Source organism: Paroedura picta, chromosome 12, assembly GCF_049243985.1.
Source record: "Paroedura picta isolate Pp20150507F chromosome 12, Ppicta_v3.0, whole genome shotgun sequence".
Taxonomy (NCBI): domain Eukaryota; kingdom Metazoa; phylum Chordata; class Lepidosauria; order Squamata; family Gekkonidae; genus Paroedura; species Paroedura picta.
Genome location: NC_135380.1, coordinates 16,393,184 through 16,420,646, shown reverse-complemented (window position 1 = coordinate 16,420,646; position 27,463 = coordinate 16,393,184). Strand labels below are relative to the sequence as shown.

The following is a 27,463-nucleotide window of genomic DNA, read 5'->3' as shown; positions in this document are numbered from 1 at the left end:
CCCCCTGGGCTGGCAGCCACAGCTGGATGGATTGGAAGAAGACATACGGAGGTCACATGGTGTTCCCCCACCAGTATCTATGTAGGCCCACGGACCTCACTGCCACCGGCTGTTTCTTGCAAAGGCAACTCCCCCCCCCAATGGTTCCCAGGGGCCTTTGCTTCTCAACAGAGTGGCTCAGGAGGCTTAACTGGGTGGGGTCCGGCAAGCCGGTCTGCCAGAGAGACCTCGGTATCCAAGCTCAGAGGATCCGTATCAAATCGGGAAGGAAACTCTACCCACCCCCCCCCCTTGCCCCACTTCAGCATGTTCTTCCATCCGCCCACTGAACCAAACGTCTTTCCCAGGAAAGTAGAAAACTTCCAATCAGATAATAAAAGCAGAGCGGATAGAAACACGGCACAGTGGGGCTATCTAGAGCATCTCGCTGCCCTCCCAGGCTTCAGTGTGGCTCTGGGGTGGGAGGGCTGTCTGCTGAGCATGCCAGCCCCCACTGTGCCTGCAGTGGGTCAGGCCTCTCTGCCCTCCCGGTTTGGCTGCACAGTGCGTGGAGCCCTCCGCCCCCCCCCCCCGCCCCCTGGGGACTTTGGTGCTGTTTTTCCTGCCTCCAACTGCAGGCCATATCCTGCTCATGCAGAGCGTGGAGGCGGAAAGGGGGGGGGGAGAGGAGAAGGCGAGCCCGCTGTTAATTCAAGCCACATTGACTGCGCAGTAATTTATATTCCATAAAGACCCTGCCGAGGTTACGGCTGGCTCCAGAAGCCTTTTTTCTCGTGCCAGAGAAATTCCAACACCTCTGCTTCTGGAGCCTGTCTACGCTGCCTGAGCTGGGCCTCTCCCACCGCCTCCCTCTCAATGGCTGCTTAATCGTTCCCAGGCCCTGGGACTGCCAACGAGATCCAAAGTCCCCCCTTCTTTTGCAGAAGAGGGGCAAGGGGCCCGGGGGAGGGGGGGCTGCAGCTGGCTCCCCCAACTACAGCTCCGGCAACATAGTTCCCTCTCAACCAAAAACGGAACATGCTTGCTTTTCTAATTGGAAAGAAAGCAGCTGCGCAACTCCCTAGCGGGTCCTGAGATTGTGGCGTGCCCTGAAGGGGGCTGCAAGGGGTTCCCAGTCTCACTCTGACAGCTGCCGGGACAGCAAAAGCCACATCTCTCCTGCATTCCTTGAACAGCCAGAGAGGCACACCAGACTGGGATGGCCCTCCCTTCCCTGCAATTCCACCAGCGTGCCAGCAGAGGGCAGGAGGGAGAAGGATGCAGAGGAGAGAAGGCTGCGGAAGGGGCTGCCATGGGGGGGGGCACCGGCTGTCCAAGAACCCCCCTCATCCCTCTGGCCTCCTCCTCCTTCCCCGCTCCTGAACACGACTGGGCAACTTCCAAGGAACAAAACTAGTCCATTCCGAAATGGGTTTGCAGTGCAATGACAGCAGTTTGATTAATTTTTTTTACAGTTGCTCTTCCTCACTGTTCTGGAACCAATGGGATGCAATTAACTCAGCAGAATTTTCGGTGAAACATTTGGAAGAAATTCCTGACAGAGCGGTTCCTCAGTGGCTTCATCAGGAGGCGGTGGGTTGTCCTTCCTTGGATGTTTTTAAGCAGAGGCTGGAGAGCCACCCAACAGAAATGCTGCTTCTGTGGATTTAGGCAGACTGTGAGTGACTGGGCAGAAGGGACTGTCTCTGTGCTTGGCTCCTGTGATTCTTTCTTGCATGCCCAGGGAAATGCCACTTGCCACCCTGGGATCAGTAGGCAAATTTCCTCCAGGCCATACTAGTCAGGGATTCTTGTGTTGTTGTTTTTTTTTTTGGGGGGGGGGAGGATCAACTGGGCACGGTCATTGTTGGTGGGCAGGTAGTTACGGATTCCCTGCATTCTGCAGAGGGTTGGACTAGATGACCCTGGAGGTCCTTCCAACTCTATGATTCTATGAGCACATGGTCAAAATATATGGCAAGCGCAGTGAACATACTTCCCTCTGATCAAATGAAATGTCCTGCTTGAGGTGGGGAGATCAGGGCCTGACCTTGATGTGGGGTGTGTGTTAAGAATTCAAAACACACACGCGCATGCATGCTCCTGCATTAGGGTGCAGCCAAAAAACTGGCAGCCATGGTGACCCCCCCCAAAAAAAAACCCTGTTTACAGATCATATAGCACATGGCAAAGTCCTGAGACATATCTGAGAAATCAGCCATGCTTATGCAACAATGAGAGCTACAAAAACCTCACTTGAAAAAACATCAAAGAAGTTGTACCCCTGATGCACAGACACTTGAAGGGAGCCCAGTTCATTGCGTATTGGCTGTTCCCTTGGAAGTCTATCGCAAGGGCCGCTAATCCTGAGTCCTCGTGTCCACAGAACAGCACTGTTCAGGGCCTCTCCCGTAACGTTTGGTTTTCCATCTTGAGATCATTCCACACACGTTGGATAATGCACCTTCAGTGTGCTTTTGCAGCTGGCTTTTCCCTTTCGAAACAGGAGAGTCTACTTCTGAAGAGTACTGAGAGTGCATTAGCCAACATGTGCAGAATGGGCTTGTCTGAGTGCTCAGAGCTTGCCAAGCCTTCGCAGACAGTTGTCTGGAGATTCCAGCTAGCCGTGCAATGTGATCCAGCTACAAAGGAAGGTATCATGTTGAAGATTTAGATGCGACTTGGCAGGCCGAGAGAATCTCGGCATCCTGGTGTTCTCACGCTCGTGGGCTAGGTGAGACGCCTTGGCTACTGGACAGTGAGAGTTGCCCTTTATGACTACAACCGTGTGCCCACCGCTGCACCAGCTCCTACCTGAAGTCTCCCCGGTTGTTGGCAACCCGCTCAGCTGGGCAGTAGGACGCCGACGTCTCCAGCACGACGATCTCCACCTTCTTGCTAACGTTGCCCTGGGCCGTGGAGAGGGTGCACTCCCATTCGCCGCTGGCTGAGACATGGATGTTGGACAGGATGAGCTCGCTGGGGACAGACAGTGTTTTCAGAAGACGCACAGACCAGGGCCTAGTCTGCACACAATAGATAATGCACTTTCAATGCACTTTAGAAGTAGATTTTCCTGTTCCGCACAGGAAAATCCAGCTGCCAAAGCACATTGAAAGTGCATTATCCTATGTGTGCAGAATGGGCCCTAGTCGATAACCAGCTTGACAGGAGAACTCCTTTCAACCAAGAATATGGGCAGGCAAGTGGATGGCTAAAACAAAACTCTCTCTCTCTGATTTTTTTAAAAAAAGGCCTTTTTGTACCTTCCTGGAGCACAGAAGCAACTGCGTCTCCTCTGTACCCTGTGACTGGCTGCCCTGGCCAAAACTAGAAGCATGGGGGTCTCGTTGTCAGACTCTTTAAGGCTGAGAAACCCATGCCCCGTACCTGGTGATGAAGGTGCAGTCATGGATCAGGCTCTCCTCCAGGATGATGCCGCTGCGTTCGTCCCCCTGGACCAAGGCCCGGTTGTGATGCCACAGGATATGTGTGCTGTTGTCCAGGTAGGTGGCCGTACACTGGAAAGGGAGGCGGTCGCCTTGGAAGACAACCTGCCGCAGCGAAGGGATCAACTGGTGGGTGTGCAGCTCCGGGGCACCTTCTGAAAGGAGGAGAGCAAGGGTTAAATATGCCACAAAGCTCTCTAAATGTCTTAAAGGACTATGACCTTGTCTTTTTAAAAAGGAAGGAAACTAAGGGTCTCCTTATAATGAGTTTCAAAGTGATCTTCATGCAAAACCTCCAAGAAAAAAGAGTACTACAATTCTATAAGCAAAGACCAAATCCTGCACTTGTGACTGTGGGACACTCACAGCTGGGTCCGTACTGAGACCACACCTTAGCCGTTGCAATCCTCCTCCCCAGTTCCCAAAGGGATGCTAGCCTCCTGGCAGATATTCTGCAGGTTTCCCCAGGTTGCTGGGAGCCTCACCGCAGCGCATCTGGCTCTCTCGGATGTTCCGCACGGCCTTCCCATGCAAGGCTCTGGGGTAGATGCACAGCGTCTTGTCTGAGATCTGGACGGAGCGGTTCTTGGACCAGGGCAGGACCCAGCGCAGGTTGCAGTCGCATGTCAGGTATTCCGTGGCAAAGTCGCTGGAGGGAGGGATAGAACCACACATTGGGGTCGGCTGAAAGCAATGAGGAAGGCGTTGCCAGGGACAAAGTGCAATAGGAGAAATCTTCAGATCCGGGACCCAAACATGGGGCAGAGAAAACCGATACACTATAGCAGAGCTGAGGGCAGGGCTGCAAGCCTATTACCCCAATATGGCCTACTGATCTCACTTCATTTCAGAAATAAAACAGACATTTCCTTTTCTTCCATGGTGCAATAACAACAGCAACAGCAACAACAACAACAACAACAACATTTTTATACCATCCTCCCATGATGGCTCAGGATGGTTTACATAATACAATTAAAAATCAATAATGGATTTAAAACAACACAACAAACAACAATATAAAACATAGTGAAAACATAAGGAACAATTCAACAGCATTTAGGTCCTAGCAGCCTCCAGATTCACTGCCTATAAGTCTCCCAACTAGATCTCTCACTATAGGGATTTTTTTTTTTACAGGGGAGGGCCATAGATGTTATTAAGTCATTGGTCCAAAGCAAAAGCTTGGTGGAAGAGCTCCATCTTGCAGGCCCTATGGAACTGTGCCAGCTCCAACAGGACCCGGATCTCCTCTGAGAGCTCATTCCACCAAGTAGGGGCCAGGACGGAAAACATGGTGTGCAGACTTTGGGATCCCCATGGAAGCTTCTCCAGATGCTCCTGAGATGACCACATTGGCCATCTTCCAGTATTGGTGGGTCTCCACAGGTGGACTAATCCCCGCATGGCTCCTTTTCCAGATTCCAGTTCTGTGGCCAGGGCACTACAGGCCCATTTTCATCTGCAATTCTTTTGGGGGGTGGGGGTGGATACTCACATGACTTTCAGAGACAGCAGTTGGTCAAAGACCCCAAACTGGAGGCTGGAGAAAATATTGTCTGACACATTCCTGAGGAAGCAGAGAATGAACAAGTCATTTCACTTGAATGAGGCGGGTGAAATCATCCCACACTGGGAACAGGGCTGTGTGTTCTTTTGCCCTCCCTCTCCCTGGCTCTGGATTGTATTTATTTGAGAGTTCTCTACAGAGGGGCACGGGCAAGAGTGGCTGCAGCCTTCTTTTCCATGCTTTCTTCCCCTCCTTAAACCACCAGGGGAGCTGCTACTGTGGGCAAAACCGATGTGCCACATAAGGAACATGATTTCACGCACAGAGTCCATCGCAGCTCCACGGGACGCTTCATGGACAGGGAGGCAAACGCATGGCGGGGAAAGCTGCAGCCACATCTGCCCATGTGCTGTAGTCCTGAGGAGATATGAGCAAGCCTGAGTCTGGGAGAGGCCAAGCTCCCACTGAACCTCCCCTTGTGGTCTCACCCAGCGACGGGGCCTGTTTGCTGGGCCTGTGGGCCTAGCGATAATCCGCAAGTGGAAGCTGGAAGCTGCTGACCAGCAGGCAGCTAGAATGGTAATTCCCAGATTGGCATTCACTTTTCGGCTGTGTCCCCCAAAGCGATTTGCTTAATTAGGGTGCTGGAGTGTGCACTTTGATTTTATGTGTAGAATGCAACCTGGGTTTTGGTACACTGGCTATCATCCTTCTTCAAAGGATAAGCATCTGAAGGAATTCAGGGGATCATAGTTGAATTGCCTTTTGAAGAATTAAAGGAGTATGAGCTCTGCATTTTGGAGAGATTTTGGGGCACAGCCTGAGGAAGGTGAGGTTTGAGGGTGGGGTGGGGGACCTCAGCAGGGTACAATTCCATAGAGATCAACTGTAATGGCGGGAGATCTCTGGCGCCACCTGGAGGTTGGCAGCCCTGTCGCCCCACAATTCTGGAGTCTTGATAGCAACAGGACTGAACTCATGGGCACAGATGAAGCTGACAGCCCCCGACTGAGGAAGGGCATGCCTTCATCCCTACCCAAATACTCACAAGCGGATGAGGTTGGCCAGTCCCTGGAAGATGCCGGTGCTGAGACAGCCAATGCGGTTGTTGGAGAGGTCTCTGGGCATAAACAGAGAAAGCAAGAGCCATGGGATGACTGTGAGACATCACAGCTACCAATTATACTAGGTGTGCCAAGAGGAAACTGCAAGCCACCAGCACAACTGAACACTGAAAAAGAGGCCAGCTGTGGGCAGATGCCAGAACGAAAAGTGCAGCCCCTTGGAGACTGTGATCTTTCACAAAATTTCACAACAAAGCAGGTTTGAGAATGATCACAGCAAAGCTAGGGGGGAACCCAAAAGGCCCCACAATGCACCACAATGCAGAGGGAAAGTATGTGCACATGTGTGGGTGGGGAATTGCCCTTCTCAAAAGCACTGAACCCACAGCAAATAACCCATGTAGGAAATGACTAGGAAGGGCTTGCTCTTTCTCATTATCAAAGTCAAGATAGCCAGAGTATCGGCAAGGGACAGTCACATCCTGTGAAGAGTCTCACTGTCATGAAGCCCCCACTCTGTGGAAAGAACTAAGGCGTTGTTAAAGAGGAACACCAAAGGGAACCGGGCCTCTGGCATGGTCCTTTGGTATGGGACCTGAGTGAAAGAGCTGCATCCGAAAACCCGTAACTGCTGTGACTGAAAACAACTTTGTCAAAATATTTGCAAGGTACCTTGAAAACATAAAGCAGGAGATAAATCTTTTAAGGAGGAGGAGGAGGAGATTGTTATATGCCGCTTTTCTCTGCCCGAAGGAGGCTCAAAGTGGCTTACAGTCGCCTTCCCTTCCTCTCCCCACAACAGACACCCTGTGAGGTAGGTAAGAGCCGTGATATTGCTGCTCAGTCAGAACAGCTTTATCAGCGCTGTGACAAGCCCAAGGTCACCCAGTGAGGGAGCACAGAATCAAACCTGGCTCGCCAGAGTTGGAAGGGACCTCCAGGGTCATCTAGTCCAACCCCCTGCACAATGCAGGAACTCACAACTATCTGCCCACCCACAGTGACCCCCATTTATTATTTATTTATTTATTTATTTATTTATTTATTTATTGTATTTATATACTCCCCCCCCCCCAAAGGCTCCAGGGCAGTTTACATCAAACAGGAACAATACAAATAACTCAGTTTATAATAATACAATAATAATATTGTTATTATTTTATTAATACTGTAATTTCATTGCCAAATGCTCCCCCCCCCAAAAAAAAAAAAAAGCTCCAGAATCTAGCCTGGCCTGGAGAGAATTAACCTCCCAACCCACACTGGTGATCAACAATTCCCTGGGTATGAAGGACGGGCTACAGGAGACAAACACTGGCACATCCCTTCCTGCCCGCCCACTCACAATCGGCCTAAGTTCATAAAATCAGAATTTGTTTGTTTGTTTGTTTGTTTGTTTATATGCCGCCCTCCCTGGAGTCCACAATGAGCGAGGACCCAGGTGAAACAGCACCGAGGGAAAGAAAGATGGAGTTCATCAAGGTGACCAAACAAGGGGCCAATCTGAGGGCTGGAATGGGGTGAGGAAGGGAGGGGAGGAAAAGGGTTTGGCTGGTTTGGAGTCGTGGGAGCAGGATGGGTGGCTACTTACAAACGCTTCAGGTTTGAGAGGCCAAGAAAAGCTCCAGGCTGGATAGTGCTGATCAAGTTGTTCTTCAGGTCTCTGAGAACGGAGAAGAGAACACACAAAGGATCAGTCCTGCGATGACTGGACCAAGGAGTCAGCTCCCAAGATCTTTTTTCTTAATGTATTGTTTTATTTTTCAAAAATAGAATAAAGAAAAGTAAAGAAAAGCAAAAATAGCATAAATATATCAGTCTCCAATAGTTCACCTAGGTTAATACATATCATATGACCTACTTAGTAATATAGTCCATATAGGAATGCCAGTGATCTATGGTCTTCCATTCACCAAGCTGCTTAGCTTGGCCATTTTACTACTAATTACCCAGCAGAAATTTGGCCAGATCTGCGGGAAAGTAGACCCTGGCTTGGATGGCTGAGGCTAACATAGAATCCTAGAGTTGGAAGGGGCCAGATAGTCCTCTAGTCCCACCCCCTGCTCAATACAGGATCAGCCTAAAGCATCTAGGATAAGTATTTGTCCAACTGTTGCTTGAAAGCTGCGAGTGAGGGGACCTCACCAGCTCCCTAGGCAGCCCATTTGACTGAAAAAAGTTTTCCTAATATCAAGCCGGTACCGTTCTACACATTGTTTAAACCCATTACTGTGGGTCCTATCCTCTGCTGCCAACAGAAACCACTCTCTGTGCTCCGACAACCTTTCAAATACTTGAAGACAGCAATCCTGTCCGATCTCAACCTCCTCTTCTCCAGGCTGAACAGTCCAAAATCCCTCCACCTTTCCTCCTAGGGCTTGGTCCCATCAGATCTCAGAAGCTAAGTGGGGTCAGCCCCGGTTAGGACTTGGACGGGAGACTGCCCAAACATGCTCTGCAGAAGAACAATACGTCACTTGCCTTGAGTAAGTTGTTGGAGACCTAATGGTGCTTTCCACCACCATTGTAAAGTGTGGTTCTGCTATCAGACGGCAGCAAAATGCTCCATTATAGGGCAGGAGGCAATAGTGGCCAATTTCCACCCGGCAGGCGTTTGACATCAGTTCCCCTTAACCCAAAGGCAATAAATCCCATTAACCTCACATGAAAGAGTGTCTGTAACGGCGGGAGGTGGGTAATTGTGCTGTAGTTCATTAAGAGCCCTCAGATGGACTTCCCAGGAACTGGGGATTCTCTTTCCCACCCCCAGTTTACGCACCGTAATAAGAAAGAACAACAACAACAACAACACACAAGACCACCCGTGAGTTTTAGAGGCCTAGCCAGACAGCTTGCGGGCGGCAGGAATCAAGCCACCCTCTTGTCCCGTACCCATGTGTCGTCCACATGGGAAGTCAAACTTTCAGGGTTGGCTTTGTTAAAAAAAGAGCTGTTTTCTAGACCTCGTGGCCACTGAGATAGATTTGAAATCTGGAAGGGAAAAGCTTGAAAAAGAAGAAAAACAAGCAAGTCAAGCGAAGGTCAAGTTCAGGGTGGAGACAATGAATACCAGGGAACACCAGCAGTGTGCCAACATCAGCAAATACAACTGTTTTCTATGCAGATAATCAAGCGCACCACTGCTTTAAAAAATCACGGTGTTTCAACGGATGCATTATTACAGGAGAATAAAAGAAGATACATAAAAGGGATCAGGTTGCAAAACTGCAGAAAGGAATTTATATCATATTGGAATAGCGTTTCCCCCGCCCCCAAGATAATATGGCATTGTACATTTGATTCCCCTCTTTTTTCCTCTAATAAACAATGCAATTAAAAACATTCACTCTTCAAATGCACACAAAGATGTTGGTTTGTCCCTCTTGCCACCCCTTGACATCCCCTGTCCCCAACAGGCTTCTGGCAGGTTGTCTGTCTTCTAGAATCGTAAATCATAAAATCATAGAGTTGGAAGGGACCTTCAGGGACATCTAGTCCCACCCTTTGCAGAATCCTGGAAATTCACAACTACCTATCCATCCCCAGTTCCCACAGATGATGCCCCCCCCCAAAAAAAAACAAGAATCCCTGGCCAGTTTGTCCTGGAGGAAATTTGCCTTCTGATCCCAGAGTGGCAAGTGGCCTTTCCCTGGGCATGCAAGGAAGGGCCAAAAGAGCCAAGCACTCACACAGTCCCTTCTGTCGACCCATTTACAATCTGCTTTGCTTAAAGCTTTGCATGCAAGATCATACACGTTCACTTGATATGATTACAGCTTTAGACAATCGCATGGCCCAATCATGGATGTGAAACAGCAATTCCTACGACTGCAGCATTTCCCCTTCAGAAATTCTGTCCATAACAAAACTGTCTAAGATCGCATATGGACCCTTTGACGATTTTTCATATTGTCCCCCCTCTCCCACCCCTGAGAGTGGTTTGGGAATGCTCACACAGAGGGTGAACTTGTGTCACGGTTATTGTCAAAAGTCGATTCTTCTTTTCCAGAAAAAAAGAAAAAACCTGGACAAAATGCAAGCTCCCGCACTGTAGTCTCGCACTTGTTATGTTCATACAAAAGATGTCAAGATTATAGTGCATTCCATGCGGCGAGAAGATACAGGCTTATTAGGACGCTTGTTCCTTATGGGTTCTGTGCTGACCAAGGTCATCCCCCCCCCCCCAGCTTCTCTCCGGGTGTTGCTAATTGCAGAAATTGGCCAGCAGTAAGATAAGAATCTGGAATCTGGGAGACACACAGCCCTCTTGCTGTTCCACCCCACCTCCTCCTCGCATCTCCACAGACTTGAGAAAGGAGAGATGAGGAGGCAGACCCCACGAAAGGCAGCTGCTTTCCTAAATCATTCTTTAAGGTTTAGAAGAACAAGAGGAACAGGAGGCACTGTTCTCACAGACCCCAAAAGACAGCTGGGATTAGAAACCAGGATTGGCAAGCGTTAAGACGCAACTCCCTTCTTGACACGACACATGCGGTGCCCCTGCTAAGGAGAGACCCCTTGCGCATACCTTGGAGGGCTGTTTCCAGTCAGAACGGACTTACTGCACATGGCAGGAAGCTTATTCGAGTCAGTGCAAGGCAGTTGCCCCACAGTGGAGGCAGATAAGATGTTGGAAGTTCATGATTGTAGCTCCTAAGCAGGTTTCCTTGATAAATAGCAACTGTTTGACTCTCTGCTTTGCATTGGGACTGTGGAGGCATGGTGTGTGTGTGTGTGTGTGTGTGTGTGGGATTTGAGACAGAGTCTCCCACATTTCAGTTTGCCTCACAAGCTTGGTTACTAAAGGGCCATCCCTCCCTAGCAATCTTCAGAATGTTCCACAGACTTTTCAGGGCAATTCAAATGCACTCGACAAAATTTACTATCTGGGTTTGGCAACTATGGGACAGGGAAGGAGGAAGAAAGGAAGCAGTGGGGGGCATTTTGTGCCCATGTGCATGCGCACTGGACTCAAGACATAGCCACCCTCAGATCTAGAGATGGGGGGGAACGCTGAAGCCCAAGGAATTCCACTGCACACTTGTGCCATGTACAGACTGACAAAATGTTGAAATGGCATCTCCAAAAGGCAAAACTAGGACACTGCCTCCCCAGGGAGAGAGAGAGAGGAGAGAACAGGCTGTCCCTAGTAAGTGGGGACAGTCAAAGGGCAGGCATACTTTATCTGTGGTCCAAAATGACTTTGGACAGCAAAGATATGCTTTTTCTCAGGGCCAGACTTCTCAACTTTCTGCCTGCCAAAGAGGAACAGGACTCTAAGAACATCAGTCGCCCACTACAGAACGCCAAGGAAGGGGCTCTAAGGAAACAGGAAGAGGTCGACTTGAGGAGGGGGCAGGAGGCACATAAGAAGAAGAGTTGGTTCTTATATGCTGCTTTTCTCTACCCGAAGGAGTCTCAAAGCGGCTTACAGTCACCTTCCCTTTCCTCTCCCCACAACAGACACCCTGTGAGGGAGGTGAGGCCAAGAGAGCCCTGATATTACTGCTTGGTCAGAACAGCTTTATCAGTGCTGTGGTGAGGCCAAAGTCACCCAGCTGGCTGCATGTGGGGGAGCATGGAATCAAACCCGGCTCACCAGATTAGAAGCTGCCACTCTTAACCACTACACCAAGTTTGCTCTCTAACCCTTTGGTGCCTGCACTTCTGTCCCTCTATTATCAGCCAGGGACAAAAGGAAGAAGACGATGGCCTTGGTCTGATACTGGGCCAGGTGAGAGACAACTACAGAAGCTCTGGAGCTTTCACAAGTGAGCCCCCCAGACAGGGGTCTGGTGTACTATGCCCCTCTATGTATCCCCAACGTTCCTCATGTGGCCTCCCGTTCCACTTAGTGGCCCCCAAACGTCTTTTTCTCTTGGACGTTTGCCTAGGAATGCAAATTCCCTTCCCTTCCCCATCTATTTAGATGTAAGAAAGGATAAAAGTGCATTTTCCTCAGAGGACTGGGTCACGGGACAAATGACTGTTTGAAGTATCAAGATGATGGGGCAGCACTTTTGCCTCACTCACTTCCTCAGCGGGCCATCCCTCCCCTCACTGACTACAGTCAAAAGAGATGGTTTGTAACATCTTTGACAACTGCCAGGAGAGTCTAAGGGGGCACTTGAAGAAGAGGCCAAAATCCCTCCAGTTTTAAAAATGCAGAACCTAGGTCTTTAGCTTGTTCTGGCAATTCCTGCCCTAGGGTTGCCAACCTCCAGGTAGAAGTTGGTATCCCTCTCCTGTTTCTTCCTCTTTTGGGCTACAGCGGGAGGCACTTGTATTTCTGCAGCAAGGGCCTCCTCAAGTTCCCCAAGAACTTGTGTCCTGTTGACAAAGCGGGGTTGAGCCATTCTTGAGGGAAATGGCTTTCTTCCATTTTTGTCTCTTTGCTGTGCTTCTGAATTGCTGTGATGTCCTGTATAAAATGTCTGTAGCACTTCCTACAATGCCGTTTCCCCATGAACGTGTTTTGCCAAGCAATCTTTCCACTCTTCCCCCTGGAACTTTCTAAGTTGAGAGCTACAGCGTTCAACCAATACAGCACTTCAGTGTTACAGTGGCTAACTGAGATGCCTTGACTGCACTGGGAGACTGTATTGCTTCAGTGCTATAGCGCTTAGAATGTTTGGGGGAAGAGCAAGGAAGATGGGGCAGCAAAAAGAAGGGTGGAGGGGAAGCGGCACAGCTGGAAATGGCCCTAGCACTTCAGAGACGGCTCATTAACAGGATGGAGTTTGCTGTGTGAAACTCATGACCCTTTACTGCTTTACTCGGAACTGGGCCAACAATGCATAACATCTGGTTTAGAATGGCAATGTGAAAGAGGTCATAGCTTCTTCTCTAGCCTTCCTTGTCTGTTCTTTGTTGACCTAAGTTGCTATTCTCTGGAAACTTCCTTCTTTCCTGCTGCTTCATCCTCTTCCTGTCTTTCCGCACTCCTTCTCTTTCTCTCTCTCACCTCCATAAAAGAGCATGTACTCCCTGAATCTCTCTCTATCCTCTTTCCATTCTTCAACTTTATTGGTGACCCCATCAAAATCAGAGTCCAATAGCACCTTTAAGACCAAGAAAGATTCATTCAAGTTGTGAGTTTTCCAGTGCATGCACTCTTCCTCGGACAATGGAACAAAGATCATAAGAGTACAGATATAAGGCAAAAGTAAATGAGTAGTGAATTAGTAAACTAACATCCAAATTATGCAGTATGATAATTCTCTGCTACAAAAAAGAGGCTAATCAGTTCCTCGGGTTCAGATGTAGTTCACTAAAACATTGGTGAAATAAAAATGCCAAGGTTAGTAATTAATGGCAGGCGCTTTCCTAGTTGTGAAAAGAAATAATTTATTATAATTAGTTGCTTGCCCATATCTTGGCTAGCCCATGTTCTGGATATTGGAGAGAGGGAGAAAAAGTTCTGACTACTTTGTCTTCCACTTTGCCTCAAGGGGAAGGACAATGATTCAGGAGATGAGCTTCTGTTCTGCATATCAGGGGTCCCAGTTTCAATCCCCAGCATCTCCAGTTAAAAGGACCGGCTGGTAGGTGATATGAAAAACCTCTACCTGAGACCCTGGAGGGCTGCAGCCAGTATGAGTAGGCAATACTGACCTTGATCTGATTCAGCCTAAAGTACCTTCATGTGTAATCCTGTATGGAAAAGATCTCTACCTGAGATCAGAGAACCAGTAGTACAACTCTGTGAATGCAATTTAGGGGAGGTTCTGTGGCACAGTGACAGAGCATCTGCTTGGCACACAGAAGGTTCCAGGTTCAGTTCCCAGCACTTCCAGTTATAAGGATCAGGTAGCAGGCGTTGGGAAAGACCTTGGAGAGAGACTGCCAGCCTGAAAGCTATTGATGGATGAATGGTCTGATTAGTTGAAGGTTGCTTCCTATGTCTTCACCTATAATATCTTCACATGGCTCCTCTTTATTCAGATGACTCTGGTTTTCCATCCCAGTGTACATTATATGAGACCATTCTCGAACCTCAGAATGATCAACTAGCTGGGGGGAAAAATCTCCTTCCATCTCCTTCCACTTGTCCAGAGCAGTCAAGTCAAAAGCCCGAGAGGCCACCAGAAAGAATCGTAACCCTACAGAGGAAGCACACACCATCCTGTTCTTGAACTTCTTTACGCTGTGCTGGGGCAACAAAGAATGAACACATGCTAAGGAAGGCCTTGGGGCAGAGTTGCTTCTGCAGCGGGGCCATCTCCCAAGCATGTGATAACTTACAGGGTGAAGGGGCCTGGTCAACACAGCCACAAAAGGCCTCTGTCTGGAGTTCAGCTGGGAGGAAACATTCTGGGGTCTCATCTGAGATGCCTCACTGGCAGAGTCAATGGGTTAGATCCAGACTAAACTGGCAATTCCCTCTTTCCTTTGTAGACTCACCCCCATGTCATACCTCAAGATCTCCTACCCCCATAGAAGCAGCAACCCACGAAGATTTGGAATACGAAAGGTAGGAATGTTCTGTTCTGCTGATGGGGAATGGAGTCCGGATCTGACCCTAAGACTGGGGAGCAACATGCTGTCACTGTTGATGAACCTTTGCATTGGAAGGATGAAAACAGGCACTCTTTTAGTGACAAGTGGACACGCAAAAGCTTTGTGTTTGCCTGTAGGGAAGGCTGTCAGGATCTCCTTTGACCACTCAAAGAAGGCTATGCTCAGCATCATGGCACCCACCAAGAGAAAAGCCACATGAGATGGAAGCTGTAATCGGAAGGTGAGTGAGAATGGATGAAAAACCTGGCTGCATCCAACCCAAGAATTGTACACAGCCCCTAAACATGGAGGTTCCACTTAGATTTCTTTTGTGGCTAATAACCATCACTGGACCCTACCCTCCATGAATTTCTCTAATCCTCCCTCTTAAAGCCATTAAACCTAGTGGCCATCATCCTGCAGCAGTGAGTTCCACCAACTTTTATTGTGTGCTGTCTCAGCTGCAGGTGTTGGGAAAGACCTGGGGAAGGTTACTAGTCAGAGTAGACCATGATGCCTGTGTTGTTGTTGTTGTTGTTATTAGGTGCGAAGTCGTGTCCAACCCATCGTGACTCCATGGACAATGATCCTCCAGGCCTTCCTGTCCTCTACCATTTGTCGAAGTCAATTTAAGTTTGCACCGACTGCTTCAGTGACTCCATCCAGCCACCTCATTCTCTGTCGTCCCCTTCTTCTTTTGCCCTCGATCTCTCCCAGCATTAGTCTCTTCTCCAGAGAGTCCTTCCTTCTCATAAGGTGGCCAAAGTATTTGAGTTTCGATGCCTGTGTATATCCTAGTAAAAGCATGCTCTCAAAAGACATGACACAGCAACTGTGCTGAAGCAAAGCAGGTCTAAATCTGGATTGGGCGGGGGGCCCCCTAGGAATCCTACAAAAACCAGAATGAGTCCCACAATGGAAGAAAGACAGAATCATAATGTAAGAACTAAGCTGAACGAAAATAATATCCGAGTGGTGACAGCCCACAAGGCGACAATTCTAATGGGAAGTTCCGAACTGTCTGCAGTTGAGTCCCCAGATCCCTCCACCTGTAACCCAACACAATGCAAAAGGCTTCTCCCTCCTTTCTACCCTCTCCTGCTTTGTTCCTTCCCTGGCTCCTGTCAAACAGCTGCTGCACATCACCCCACAGATTGCCACAGCTGCACGGTGCTGCGAAAGCAGGGGTCGGCCACATGTGTGGATGAACGGAAGTGCGCAGAGCGGCGTCTTCAGCCAGCAACACAAGACGTCATTAAATCAAGAACCAAAAACCGTCCTCGGCTAGAAAGCCACAACATCTGTCAATGAGACAGGCAGCTGTTCCCATTAAAGCACCAGCTCTGCTCTGTGACACGGGGGGGGGACCTCTTGACACGAGTGAAAGGGCAAAATGGGCTGTTTCACATTTGCCTTGGAAGGGCAAGAAGAAGCTGGACTCACAGCCTGTGGAACGGCAGCTCCAAGTCTTGAAGGGACTGGGCCTGGTGCTTCCGTCTGCAACCAGAGACACTGCCGCAAAATATAGTGTCAATTGGGTAGCCATGTCAGTCTGTACCAGCAGAACCAAATGTGAGTCCGGCAGCATCTCAGAGAACAGCTCAGTTCTGCAGGGTGGAGGCTCTCCTGGGTCAAAGCTGACTTCATCAGATACAAGGATATTTGAAGAGGGCAGCTTTGACTCTTCAAAAATTTAGTTAGAATCATAGAATAATAGAGTTGGAAGGGACCTCCTGGGTCATCGTCCACCCACTGCACCATGCAGGACATTCACAACCCTATCACTCATCCACTGTAACCTGCCACCCCCTTGAACCTTCACAGAATCAGCCGCTCTGTCAGATAGCTATCCAGCCTCTGTTTCCATCTCCAAAGATGGAAAACCCACCACCTCTCGAGTAAGCATGTTCCACTGAGAAGTCGCTCTAACTTTCAGGAAATTCTTCCTGATGTTTAGACAGAATTTCTTTTGAATTCATTTCATCCCATTGGTTCTGGTTCATCCTTCCAGGGCAAGAGAGAACAACTCTGCTCCATCCTCTATATGGCAGCCTTTTAAATACTTGAAGATGGTTATCAGATCCCAGTTGTCTCCTCTCCAGGCTAAACAGACCAAGCTCCCCCAACCTTAAAGTTGGTCTTTAAGGTGCTGCTGGACTTGGATCCTGTTCTGCTGCAGAGCCATTTCCCTTTGGAGGACCTTTTCTTGACCCGTGGCACTAGACTCACGGAAACAGTCCCACCCTCTAAGCTCTTGAGGGTCTACCTGGATATCTCATCCATGCCAGTAAACACAGTGTCCGGCTACAGGCCTTCAATGTGACGGCAGTCTGCTCATCAGCTCTCTATTAACGTGACTGAGGTTAGTGGGAGGTGTTCATTTCCATGGGGATTTGTGCTCACTCCTTAGGGGTGAGGAATGGGAGGGTCACATCCCTGTTCCCCCAGGTGGGGATTGCTCCTTTGCATGTCATTTAATTGGTGGCTTTTGCAACTAAATTAGTTTTCATACATACAAACAGAAATCCAGACAGCTACTGAATAAATAACCAGAGTTTACAGCTGTTTGCAAAATGTCACTCTGTCATCCTTGATTTCTCTTTTGTCCTTCACCTTGATGTGTTTCCTGCAACAGCCCTGCTTCCCCCTTAGGAAATGCTGAATTGGCACAAGGGCAGCTGTAACTTTCCTTCATAAGAGAGGGGGCCTAAAACACAATGGGGGCACAGTTCTGCTTAGCATATGATTATGTTGGGTTCACAAGCCACATGCACATGGAGGCTAATGGGAGAAATGTGCTCTCCCTACTGGGCCACATGAAGCTCCAGACCCCGGCCGGGGCAGAAGGGAGCAGCGGCTTCAGCCTTCCCCCCTGCTCTGTTTTCTGGGGCTGAAATGGCTGCAGTGTGGGCACAGTGGGGAAAATATGACCCCTGTAAGATTTCGGCTCAGAAAAATGGTCTGGGAGACAGCTGAATCTCTTCCTCCTTGTTTGCTGTGCTCCTAAGTCCCCAGAGCATTTGGGAAGGTTAGTTCTCCAATGAAACATCTGATAAATGTGTCAAGTGACTAGTGACAGATGTTACATTCCATTTGGCCTTGATGTGATCTTTTCCAAACTTGGTTAGATAAAAGTCTGCTGGGAAAGACTACATGGGAGGGTGAGCATATTTTAAGGCCCTGGCTACATGGGGTACCATTTTCCTTGCTTCAAACCACCTCCAGCTCCTCTTTTTCCCTGCACAACCAGGCTTTTAAAACTTTTCTTTTTTTAAGGCAAGCCCCCGGTAGCTGCAGAGCAGGAATTCTTTCACTGTTGTCATGTTCCTCTAACTCCTCTTATTCAAAACTCTTTTAAAAATAAAAAATAAATCTCTAGTCTCCTTTACAGCAGTGAAAAGGGCTACAGCCTCACATTCTAAAAACTGAAATCTGGTAACTCAGAGGAATTAGCAGATCTAGGCAACCGAATATTATGCAGTTAGTGTACTGGGATTTTTAAAAAAAGAAGCACATATAAGCCCTGCCTTGATGTGTGTGGGGGGAGCAATGACGGAGGGAAACTGAGGCAGGGCAAACAGCCTTGCAGATGTTCCGTTGCCCCCTCCGAACACCTCAGCATTTGCAGCGGCCACGAGAGCTCTAGAGAGAATTCTCGGGTGGAAATGGCCTGTGTTGCAAATCTGTCTTTGGAGTGGGACAAAGCCACCCTCCTCTCTCCAGAAAAGTTCCAGCTGCAACGAAGAGCCCCTTAAAGACCCAACAGGGCACACATCCTCCACAAGGGGCCACACAGAACTGCTCAGAACAAAGCCCAGCCTGTTCTCCGCAGTTCAAGACTCACTTCCTTTGGGACAATAAGAGGCCTTCCCTCCCTCTCACCTTGATCCTGCCTGCACCGCACTTGCATGGTGGGACTTCTAGCTGAAGGCCTCCTTTGTCTCTTGGGGGGGGGGGGGATGGGGACTGTTGCCTATTGATCTACTCCAGCTGTAGCAGCCAGCATATGAGCCCTTTCTCACAGCAGGTGGCTTTTACAAGCAAGGTTACCAGTCTCCATGGAGCAAAGCTGGGCTCAGCTGAGCCATCTAGGAGAACTCGTCAAATAAAACAGGACACCAGTTCAGAGACCAGCAAAAGGCCTGTTGTAGAGCAAGAGCTGCTACCGGCTCTGCAATCAGCTTCTTGGTGGTCCGCCAGACCTCAACAGCTCCCTATTCTGAGGTCCTGAGGCCCGGGTTATTTTATTTTATTGGACTGCCCTTCCAAAGGGACATCACAGAGCATCAATTGAAGTGTGACCCACGGATCAACTAGTTCTTCTCTTCCCCCCCCTTCAGCAGAGTGACTCCACACCGTTAAGTGAGACCATCAGGACCGTCTGGGCTCTACCCTCTAGAATATTTTGCCATAGAAAGCAAAGGGAGCAATGTTGCTTTTAAGAACATAAGAGCACCAAGAACAGCCAGGCTGGATCAGACCAGTGGTCCATCTAGTCCAGCATCTTGTCTCATACAGTGGCCAACCACTGCCTTATGCTGAGTCCGATAACAGGGCTGGCAAGGTCAATATTGTCTACTCTGAGTGGCAGTAGCTGTCTAGGTTCAGGGGTAGTCAACCTGCGGCCCTCCAGATGTCCATGGACTACAATTCCCAGCAAATGCTGGCAGGGGCTCATGGGAATTGTAGTCCATGGAGATCTGGAGGACCGCAGGTTGACTACCCCTGCTCTAGGTAGTGGGGTCTTGCATATCACCTGCTCCTTTTAACTGCAGATGCTGGGAACTGAACCTGGGTCTTTTAGCAAAGAAGCAGACCACCACCCTCTCAGGCTTTTCTGAAGGCTATTCTGTGATGACTTGCAATTGGATGCTTTTGCATTTTGTAAAATGAAACACTTGAAAGGGGTTTGTTGTTTTTTTTAACTCAACTTTTAAATTTACAGTAGGTTTTTTTTTTCTTTTGGGGAGGGGATTATTTGGATCATCCACAAGACTTCAGTCTCTAATTGTCCTTTTCCTGGTTGTCCCCCATCCTACGTACAGTCTCAAGCCTGGTTTCAGGGTCTTTCCTCTCTTCCCTTGTACTGTAGCTCCAGACTCCACTGCCTGGCCCTGGCTATTGCATTCAGGACAAAGCTTCATGTCTGAAAGTTTCCATCACAACACTCCAATGTCATGGACCATGTCAACGGAAGTTGACCCTCAAAATTTGGCTTTTCCCTTTGAAGTCCAGCAGTCAGCCTATTCACATTTCATGGTACCAGATCAAGAAGAATCAGCCAAGAGACTCTTTCCTACATACTCATGGCTTCATCTTAGTCCAAAACCTTCCAAAGCGTCCTGCGTTCCAATCTGAGCAACAGCGAACACTTAGGGCTCTAATTTCTGTTTGTTAATGTTACCCCCAGATTCTTCAAAAACTCCTGATTTGTAGACAACAAATTCCAGTTTGCTGTATTGGTTAGGAGTGCCGACGTCTAATCTAGCGAGGTTTGATTCCCTGCTCCCCCAAATGCAGCCAGCTGGGTGACCTTGGGCTCGCCACAGCACTGATAAAGCTGTTTTGACCGAACAGTAATATCAGGGCTCTCTCAGCCTCACCCACCTCACAAGGTTTCTGTTACGTGGAGAGGAAGAAGAGGTGACAGTAAGCTGCTTTGAGTCTCCTTCGGGTAGAGAAAAGCGGCATATAAGAACCAACTCCTTCTCCTTCCCAACTGATTCTAGGGCATTTCATAAAGCACTTACAGCAAGCTGAGTCTACACAAAGGCCCAGAGATCACAGAGTTCCCGAAAAACAGCTGCATCAGCTGAATTGGAAACGGAAAGACCACAGCCCCCTCGGCACCAGAAATATTATTCACTGATTTATTGCAGCATACGTTTTCAGAGGCCAGGGTCAGGGGGTATTTATAGGCGGGTATAGATGTGCAGTGTCAGTACAAAGGAACCGAGGCCCCTAGCCAGCACATGGTAACTCGGGGATAGAGCACCTGCTGTGCATGCAGAAGCAAGCCCCGACACTCCTGCTTAGGAGAGACCTCTGAGAGAAGTTGCTGTGGAAGGCCTTGGAGAGATGCTACCCAACAAAAGTAGATAGGACTGAGATAGACACACTGGTGACTTAATGCATACACAGGACATTCCAATCACCATCTTGGGAAAGGCTGCATGATGCTTACTTCATTGATGCCCCTCCTTCCTCCTCTCCCTCATTTTATCCTCAGCACAACGCTATGAGGTAGGTTAGGTTGAGAGTATGAGACAGACAGAGGGGCAAGCCAAGCCTGGGTTTTCACGACCCTAGTCTGGCACTCTAGCCACTGCACTGTATTGGCTTACTCCCTGCTTTTTCCCCAGTGGGAATCCAAAGCAGCTTCCAACATAGTCCTACTTTTCTACTTTTATCCTTATAATAAAGAGTCCCATGAAGTAGACTAGGTTGAGGGCAAGAGGGACTTGGCCAAGGTCACCTTGACGGCTTCCATGGATAAGTGGGGATTCAACCCGGGGTCTCACACATCCTAATCCGACACTTCAACCACTGCCTTACATCAGCCAGAACGTTCTGTTTGGGCCGCAGTGACCTGGGTTCTAATCCCTACACAGACACAATATTTACAAGGTATTAAAGGGTCATTCATTGTTTCTCAGCTTAACTTCATGAGATTGTGGTAAATATATTGGGGGGGGGGGAGGTGGTATTAATAATCCCCCCAATCCATCCCCAGTGTTAGAAGAATCTTTCTTGATAACGGCTGGCAGGATCTTACCTTATAGTAAATCAACTGGATCTCCACACACATTAAAATGTTGTGCCACACTTCTGAACATTCTCATTTTAAATGTGTTATTAGTTATTTATCCCCGTGGGTAGAATCCAGTGGACATAAAGGGCCTCTGCCGGCACATGGAATTGGGGGGAAGTACAGACCAGCACAATTGAATTGAGCAGCACAGAGGAAGGGGCAGAGCTAATGGCAAGATTTGCCACCAGGTGATTTTCAGCAGCTTCAACAAACCCTGCTGATGGCCAGGTGGGAAATGGTGCTGAAAGGACAGCTCCCGCTCACCTGTGCAAACAGTGAACTAGATATGACAATTCCCGTTCACTGCCCCCCCCCTCTCTAGCAGGTAGATAGGGGAGCCCTTCCCCTCTCTGCTGAGCTGACCAAACGTCATGTGGGGTACTTTATATAGTTCTGAGTGCCTCACTTCAAGAGGAATGTCGGCAGACTGAAACAGGTCCAGGGAAGGGCAACCAAGCTAGTCTGGAAGATAATTCCTATGAGATCAGGTCAAAGGGCCTGGGTATATTTAGCCAGGAGGACAGGAGACTGCAGGGAATCATAGAGTTGGAAGGCACCTCCAGAGTCATCTAGTCCAACCTCTTCTTCACATACTAGAAGAACTCTTCAAATACTAGAAGGCCCAACCAAAGCTTGTTTAATGCTGATCTAGAAGGCAAGGCTAAGTCAAACGGGCATCAGTTCCTGAAGGGTGGATTTCAGAAGGCCATAAAGTTTCTAATGATAAAAGCAGTTTGAAAACGGTTTGCATCAATTAGTTAGATGTTGTGTTCTCCCTTGCTGGGGATTAAAAAAATCCAGGATTTGTGTCTCCAACAGTGGCCCACGCATGTGCTTCCAGAAACTCAAATTGCATCTGTGTGTGATAGCGTCCATGAAAGCAATAACCTTTCCATGTTGTCTACTTGGACATAACTTGGGCTTCTAGACATGGAAGGTCCATCCATTGAGCTATCATTGTGTATAGCTACCCCCAGCCCTCAGAGTATAAAGCCAGTCCCTGCCTAAAGCCACAAACACTAAAAAGGTAGAGGCTATGACTTAACAGTGGGTGGGATTTCACTGATTCATTCCTCTAAGAATGGCATATTTTTCCAGCAGGAGCCTCCTGTAGCCATTAGCGGAGCAAATCTGAAGGACCCAACCCTGTGTTCTCATTTCTGTTCTGACTCCCAGACAGGCTTCCAGTTATCTCTGCATTACAATTTCAATATCACCTATCTTGGTAATCACCCACTGGGTGTTCTTGTGGCACTCGAGTAGTGCCCGAAAAACAGGAGATTTAATTCCAAGGGTCAGGATTCAACTCCCTAGTGGCTCTCTGGAATACACACAAGACAGGCTTGGTGTTGTAATGTCAGGGGCTGTTTGATCAGAATCAGGGACCGGTGCATTTCTGTACTGCCTTCTTATTTGCGATCCGCCTGTCCCATTGCATACAAGCCCAGTCCATAACTTAGTTCAGTTTTTAGTTCTCAGGAATGGAATTCTGTATTTATTCATTTAACTTATACCCTTTTTTCCACTGAAGAACCCAAGTTGGTGTGCATGGAGATGCTAAGAGTCCTGCCCTCTAGGCACCGACCAGATCCAGAACTACTTAGCTTCTGCAGTGGGGCAGGATCCTGGGACTGCCAACTGTGCCTTGGGGCCAACAAAAAGAGAGGAGCCACCAGACATAAATCGCTTACATCTCCAGTTGCCCTGCCCCAAAGCTACACAATGTGAAAGTAAACTGGGAAATCAATGTGCTTGCTTTTGACTCCCCCTGGCCAGGTTTTCTCCAGTTTCTGCTGGGGAGGGGCACAGAAACTCCCTTTTTGAGGGAGGGCACTCCAGCCTACCCTTTCGCTCTTTCAGACAAGGCGCCTTGGCGTGGCATTCACAGAGCAGGCTCCAGCTCTGCAGAGAGAGCGACTTGGAGACAAACCAGAGACTTTCATAGTCTGAACATAAACAGCCCGAGATAATATAAACTCCCTCTGCCCCACTTCCCGCGGGACATCTGCGGCGCTGGGACTTTAACCCAACATTCCACCCGGAGCATAAACAAGGGACAGTCGAAGGAGTGGCGGCACGCAGCGCGGCCTCTGTGTCCGAACAGCCCCTGGCTTCCTGAGTCCCTGGGAACGCCAGGGGCGGGCGTGGAATTTTCAGAGCCAGCAATGAAGGGATGTGCTATTGGCACACACAAGGGGCTCCATTCAGAAGGGCTCCTGGCGAATGCCATGCTGAGACCAGCTGCAAAAGGAAGCAACAGCAGGTGGGACACACAGCCGACATCAGCTGGCACGCCCTGGCTGCCTGGGAGAGCATGACGCCGAGAATCTGGACCAGATATGCTAACAATGCGAAACTAAAAGCCACCCCAGCTTGTTAGCTTAGGCTGGGCTTTATGGTGGAGGGGGCTGTGAGCATCACACGGCAGGCCGGAGCAGGAAGGGGGTGGGTGAGGCAGAGAAGCAAGACAGGCTAGTGGGGAGATTAATGCCTTTGGATTGGGGGCGGGGGCTTTTAAGCAGCACGTCTGGCGATGATTTATTGACGGTGTAAAGCAAGCAATTTTCTCATCCTCAGCTCTAGGACATTTTGCTCCAGCTTTCCTCAAAGAAGCTCAGAGTGACATGCAGGGTTCTCCTCCACTTCAACCTCACAACAGCCCTGTGTGGTAGGCAAGGAAAGACAGCAATCAGACCAAGGTCACCCAGTGAGGTTCGTATCTCAGAAGAGGTCCGATTCTGTGAAAGCTTAAGGGGGTGGCAGGTTACAGTGGATGAGCGATAAGGTTGTGAGTGTCCTGCATAGTGCAGGGGGTTGGACTAGATGACCCATGAGGTCCCTTCCAACCCTATTATTCTATGATTCTGCATGTCATCTGTGCTGTGCACGCATCACACAGAGAAAGCCCACATGTGTGCTGAGTGCATGAACACAGGGTCTACAAGACACATGAGAATGCACTCTGGCTTAGAGAGGGCTATAGTAAGGGTGGAATTTTGGAGAATAAATCTTTTAACAAGGGGTTCCAAGAGAAAGAGAGATTTGGACACATTTTATAAGGGTGAGGGCCTCTCCCTTTATATTTTTTACCACCTCAAAGTCCCTATTTCTACATTACATGAGTGCATTTAAATATCAGACCACTGAGGAAGACCCCAAGAGGGGTTGAAATGCACTTGGTTTTTTGTATCAGGTCATTTATTCATGTGTCAATATGTTCTAGATTTGTGCAACAGTGTGAGACTAATGTTGATGTTTTTAAAGGTTTAAATGTGCACATGAATGAAAATAAATGTTTGTATTATTTAGCATATTCTTCTGCTGCTCAACCTCTAAGGTTCCTATTTTATTTTGTGCCTCGACCCTAAGCCGGGTGGAATAGCTCCATTTCACAGGCCCTGCAGATCTTATTTCGATTCAGAAAGGCCCTGATCTCTCCCAGGAGTATATTCCACCAGACTGGGGCCAGGGCTGAAAAGGCCCTGGCCCTGGTCTAGGCCAATTTCACTTCTTTGGGACCAGGGACCCTGAGCAGCCTATGATCCAAAGATTTTAATCCTCTTGGAGGGCTTATAAGGGAAAAGACGGTTTCTGCTTAATGTCAGGAAGAGTAATTTGTATGGGGGGCAGGGAAGGACAGAAATGTGATGGATGCTGGCCAAGAGACTAAAGGAAATGGAAGTAAACAGACGGTGGGCTCAAAAACAGGAGCAGAAGGAAATGGAGGATGCCAAAGGGAGGAGGAGCCAAGGAGGAAGTAGGAATGGGGCGGGAGCCATTTGGCAGGAAGAAACAGGGCAGGAGAAAGGGCTCACACCCACTGGAGAGCCAAAAGGGCACTGGGTGGCTCGGTCAAGGTTCAGAGTTATTTTAAAAGAAGATCCCTACAGCAGGAGTTGCCCTGAGGTTGCCAAAATGAGGGAAAGAGCACAGGGACCTCTTGTCACCAGCCACTGGATGTACGACATCCTCCGAAGCAGCTGCAAATGCAGTCTACTCCCTTTCCCATAATGCTACTTCCTCAGTGCCTGAAAAAACGACAAGACAGAAATACAAGACCCAGGAGAATCAGAAGCGAGTCTTCGTGAGTCTTCCCCAGAGCACACTGTTAACTTGCAGGTTCACTGTCACAACTGTGTCAATGGCTTTTTAAAAAAATACATCCATTTGTGGTCTACCAGCAGCTATTATCGACAATAGCTCAGGAGAACATCCATGTACAGGGGTAGTATATCTCTGAATAGCAGCTGTGGGGTTGGGGAAAAAATTGGGGAGGGCCATTGCCTTTGTGCCTCCTTGGTGAGATTCCCCAGGCATCTGGCATCCACAGTATGTATAGTGGAGCAAATTTAGAGTCCAGTGGCCCCTTTAAGACCAACAAAGTTTTAGTCTTTGTTGGTCTTAAAGTTGCCGCTGGACTCTAAATTTGTTCTGCTGTTTCAGACCAACACGGCTTCCCACTTGAATCTACCAGTATGTACAGTGGTTAGACCCCTCTGTTGTTCTGCCTCAACTCATCTCTACAAGAATCAGGAGACTTTGGGGGAAAGAGAATGAGTATTCCCATCTGCCTGCTTACCAATTTGGGGAGAAGTGCAGCTAGTGAGCAGAGCTCATAAACTGTAGCCACCAATACATGTACAGGCAGCCATTCCCTTACAGCAGGGGTAGTCAAACTGCGGCCCTCCAGATGTCCATGGACTACAATTCCCAGGAGCCCCTGCCAGCGAATGCTGGCAGGGGCTCCTGGGAATTGTAGTCCATGGACATCTGGAGGGCCGCAGTTTGACTACCCCTGCCTTACAGAGTTGATCTACAGTGGACATCTGGCATCTATCAGCTAGCACATCTTTGCAAGTTGAGTGCAAGAATTCACAGCCGTCGCTCGCCATCAAAATTAACCGTTTAAGCACAGCGTTAGGTGACAGCTTCCCTTAACCTCTGCTTGTTCCTTCCTGTACAAAAGTTTACAGAGGATGGAGAATAATGGGACAACTGCTTTAAAAATTTATAGCATGGTGCCCACGGGTCACAAAGTCCAACTGAATGTGGCCCGGCTCGAACAACCACTCCAAGATCCGGGAAAGCAGGGGATGTGCTCTTGTTTATGAAAACGTTTTCTTTTAAACTGAGCACTCAAAAGGGTTCCAAATCATGTTGCATATGTTTAAAAGGCATTTTCTCCACTAGACCTCTTCATATGACAGACTGTCTCCTCTTTTTTACCATTGAGAAACCCCCGAAAAAGTCTTCAGGCTTCGAGAAAATCCAAAAATGGTGCAATTGTGCAGAATATGATTGGGAAGCATAGCTGTGGACACACCCACCTGAGGTCCCTCCCCTTCCCACCCCCTCCAGGCCCATCATTGGTCATTTGGGGAGGGGTAGGTGGGTTGATATGACCATATATGGCCATATCCCCCAATAAATGTTTAACAAATTCAAAAAAATATTAAAAATTCATTAACTCCCACTTATTCGGGAAACCCTTTTAGGACCACCAAGAAACCCCAGAGTTTCACGAAACCCTGGTTGAGAAAGCCGGCCGTATGATCACACCAATGTTTTCACAACTAGCTGTCCATATCTGCACAGATCGGTGGTATTCAGCATGATGCCTGGCCTGTTTTTGCATGTCCACAAATTACCGACTTGCTTGGAATATGTACGCTGCAGCATTATCATGGAAATGCCATTCCGCAAGCAGAATAAGCCACATTTTGAGTGAACGTGCTGCTTCCCTGACTGCACAGTGATGGGGTTTGTCAATCAGCAGAGTTCACCATATTGGAGCATGCTCAAAACTTATCCGATTGAACTGCGGTGCCTGACTGGCAGTGTGAGAACACGCAAAACATGTGCAATCCTATTTAGAACACACAGGCAAGAGACAGCCAGTTTGGTGTAGTGGTTAGGAGTGCAGACTTCTAATCTGGCATGCCAGGTTCGAATCTGCACTCCCCCACATGCAGCCAGCTGGGTGGCCTTAGGCTCACCACGCACTGATAAAACTGTTCTGAATGAGCAGTAATATCATGGCTCTCTCAGCCTCACCCACCTCACAGGGTGTCTGTTGTGGGGAAAGGAAAGGGAAGGAGACTATAACCTGCTTTGAGCCTCCTTTGGGTAGAGAAAAGCGGCATATAAGAAC

General features: G+C 48.6%; 1 protein-coding gene across 2 annotated transcripts in view; it reads right to left on the bottom strand.

The window, feature by feature from the left end:
- ADGRA2 (adhesion G protein-coupled receptor A2) overlaps positions 1-27,463 on the bottom strand; it is an 86,853-nt gene that overhangs the window by 17,908 nt on the left and 41,482 nt on the right. For both annotated transcript variants that reach the window (XM_077306986.1, XM_077306987.1), the window contains exons 3-8: positions 7,594-7,665; positions 5,987-6,058; positions 4,927-4,998; positions 3,914-4,077; positions 3,370-3,583; positions 2,794-2,958 (exon numbers count right to left, since the gene is read on the bottom strand). In XM_077306986.1, coding sequence (XP_077163101.1) covers positions 2,794-2,958; positions 3,370-3,583; positions 3,914-4,077; positions 4,927-4,998; positions 5,987-6,058; positions 7,594-7,665 — 759 coding nt within the window. The remainder of the gene's footprint in view (positions 1-2,793; positions 2,959-3,369; positions 3,584-3,913; positions 4,078-4,926; positions 4,999-5,986; positions 6,059-7,593; positions 7,666-27,463) is intronic.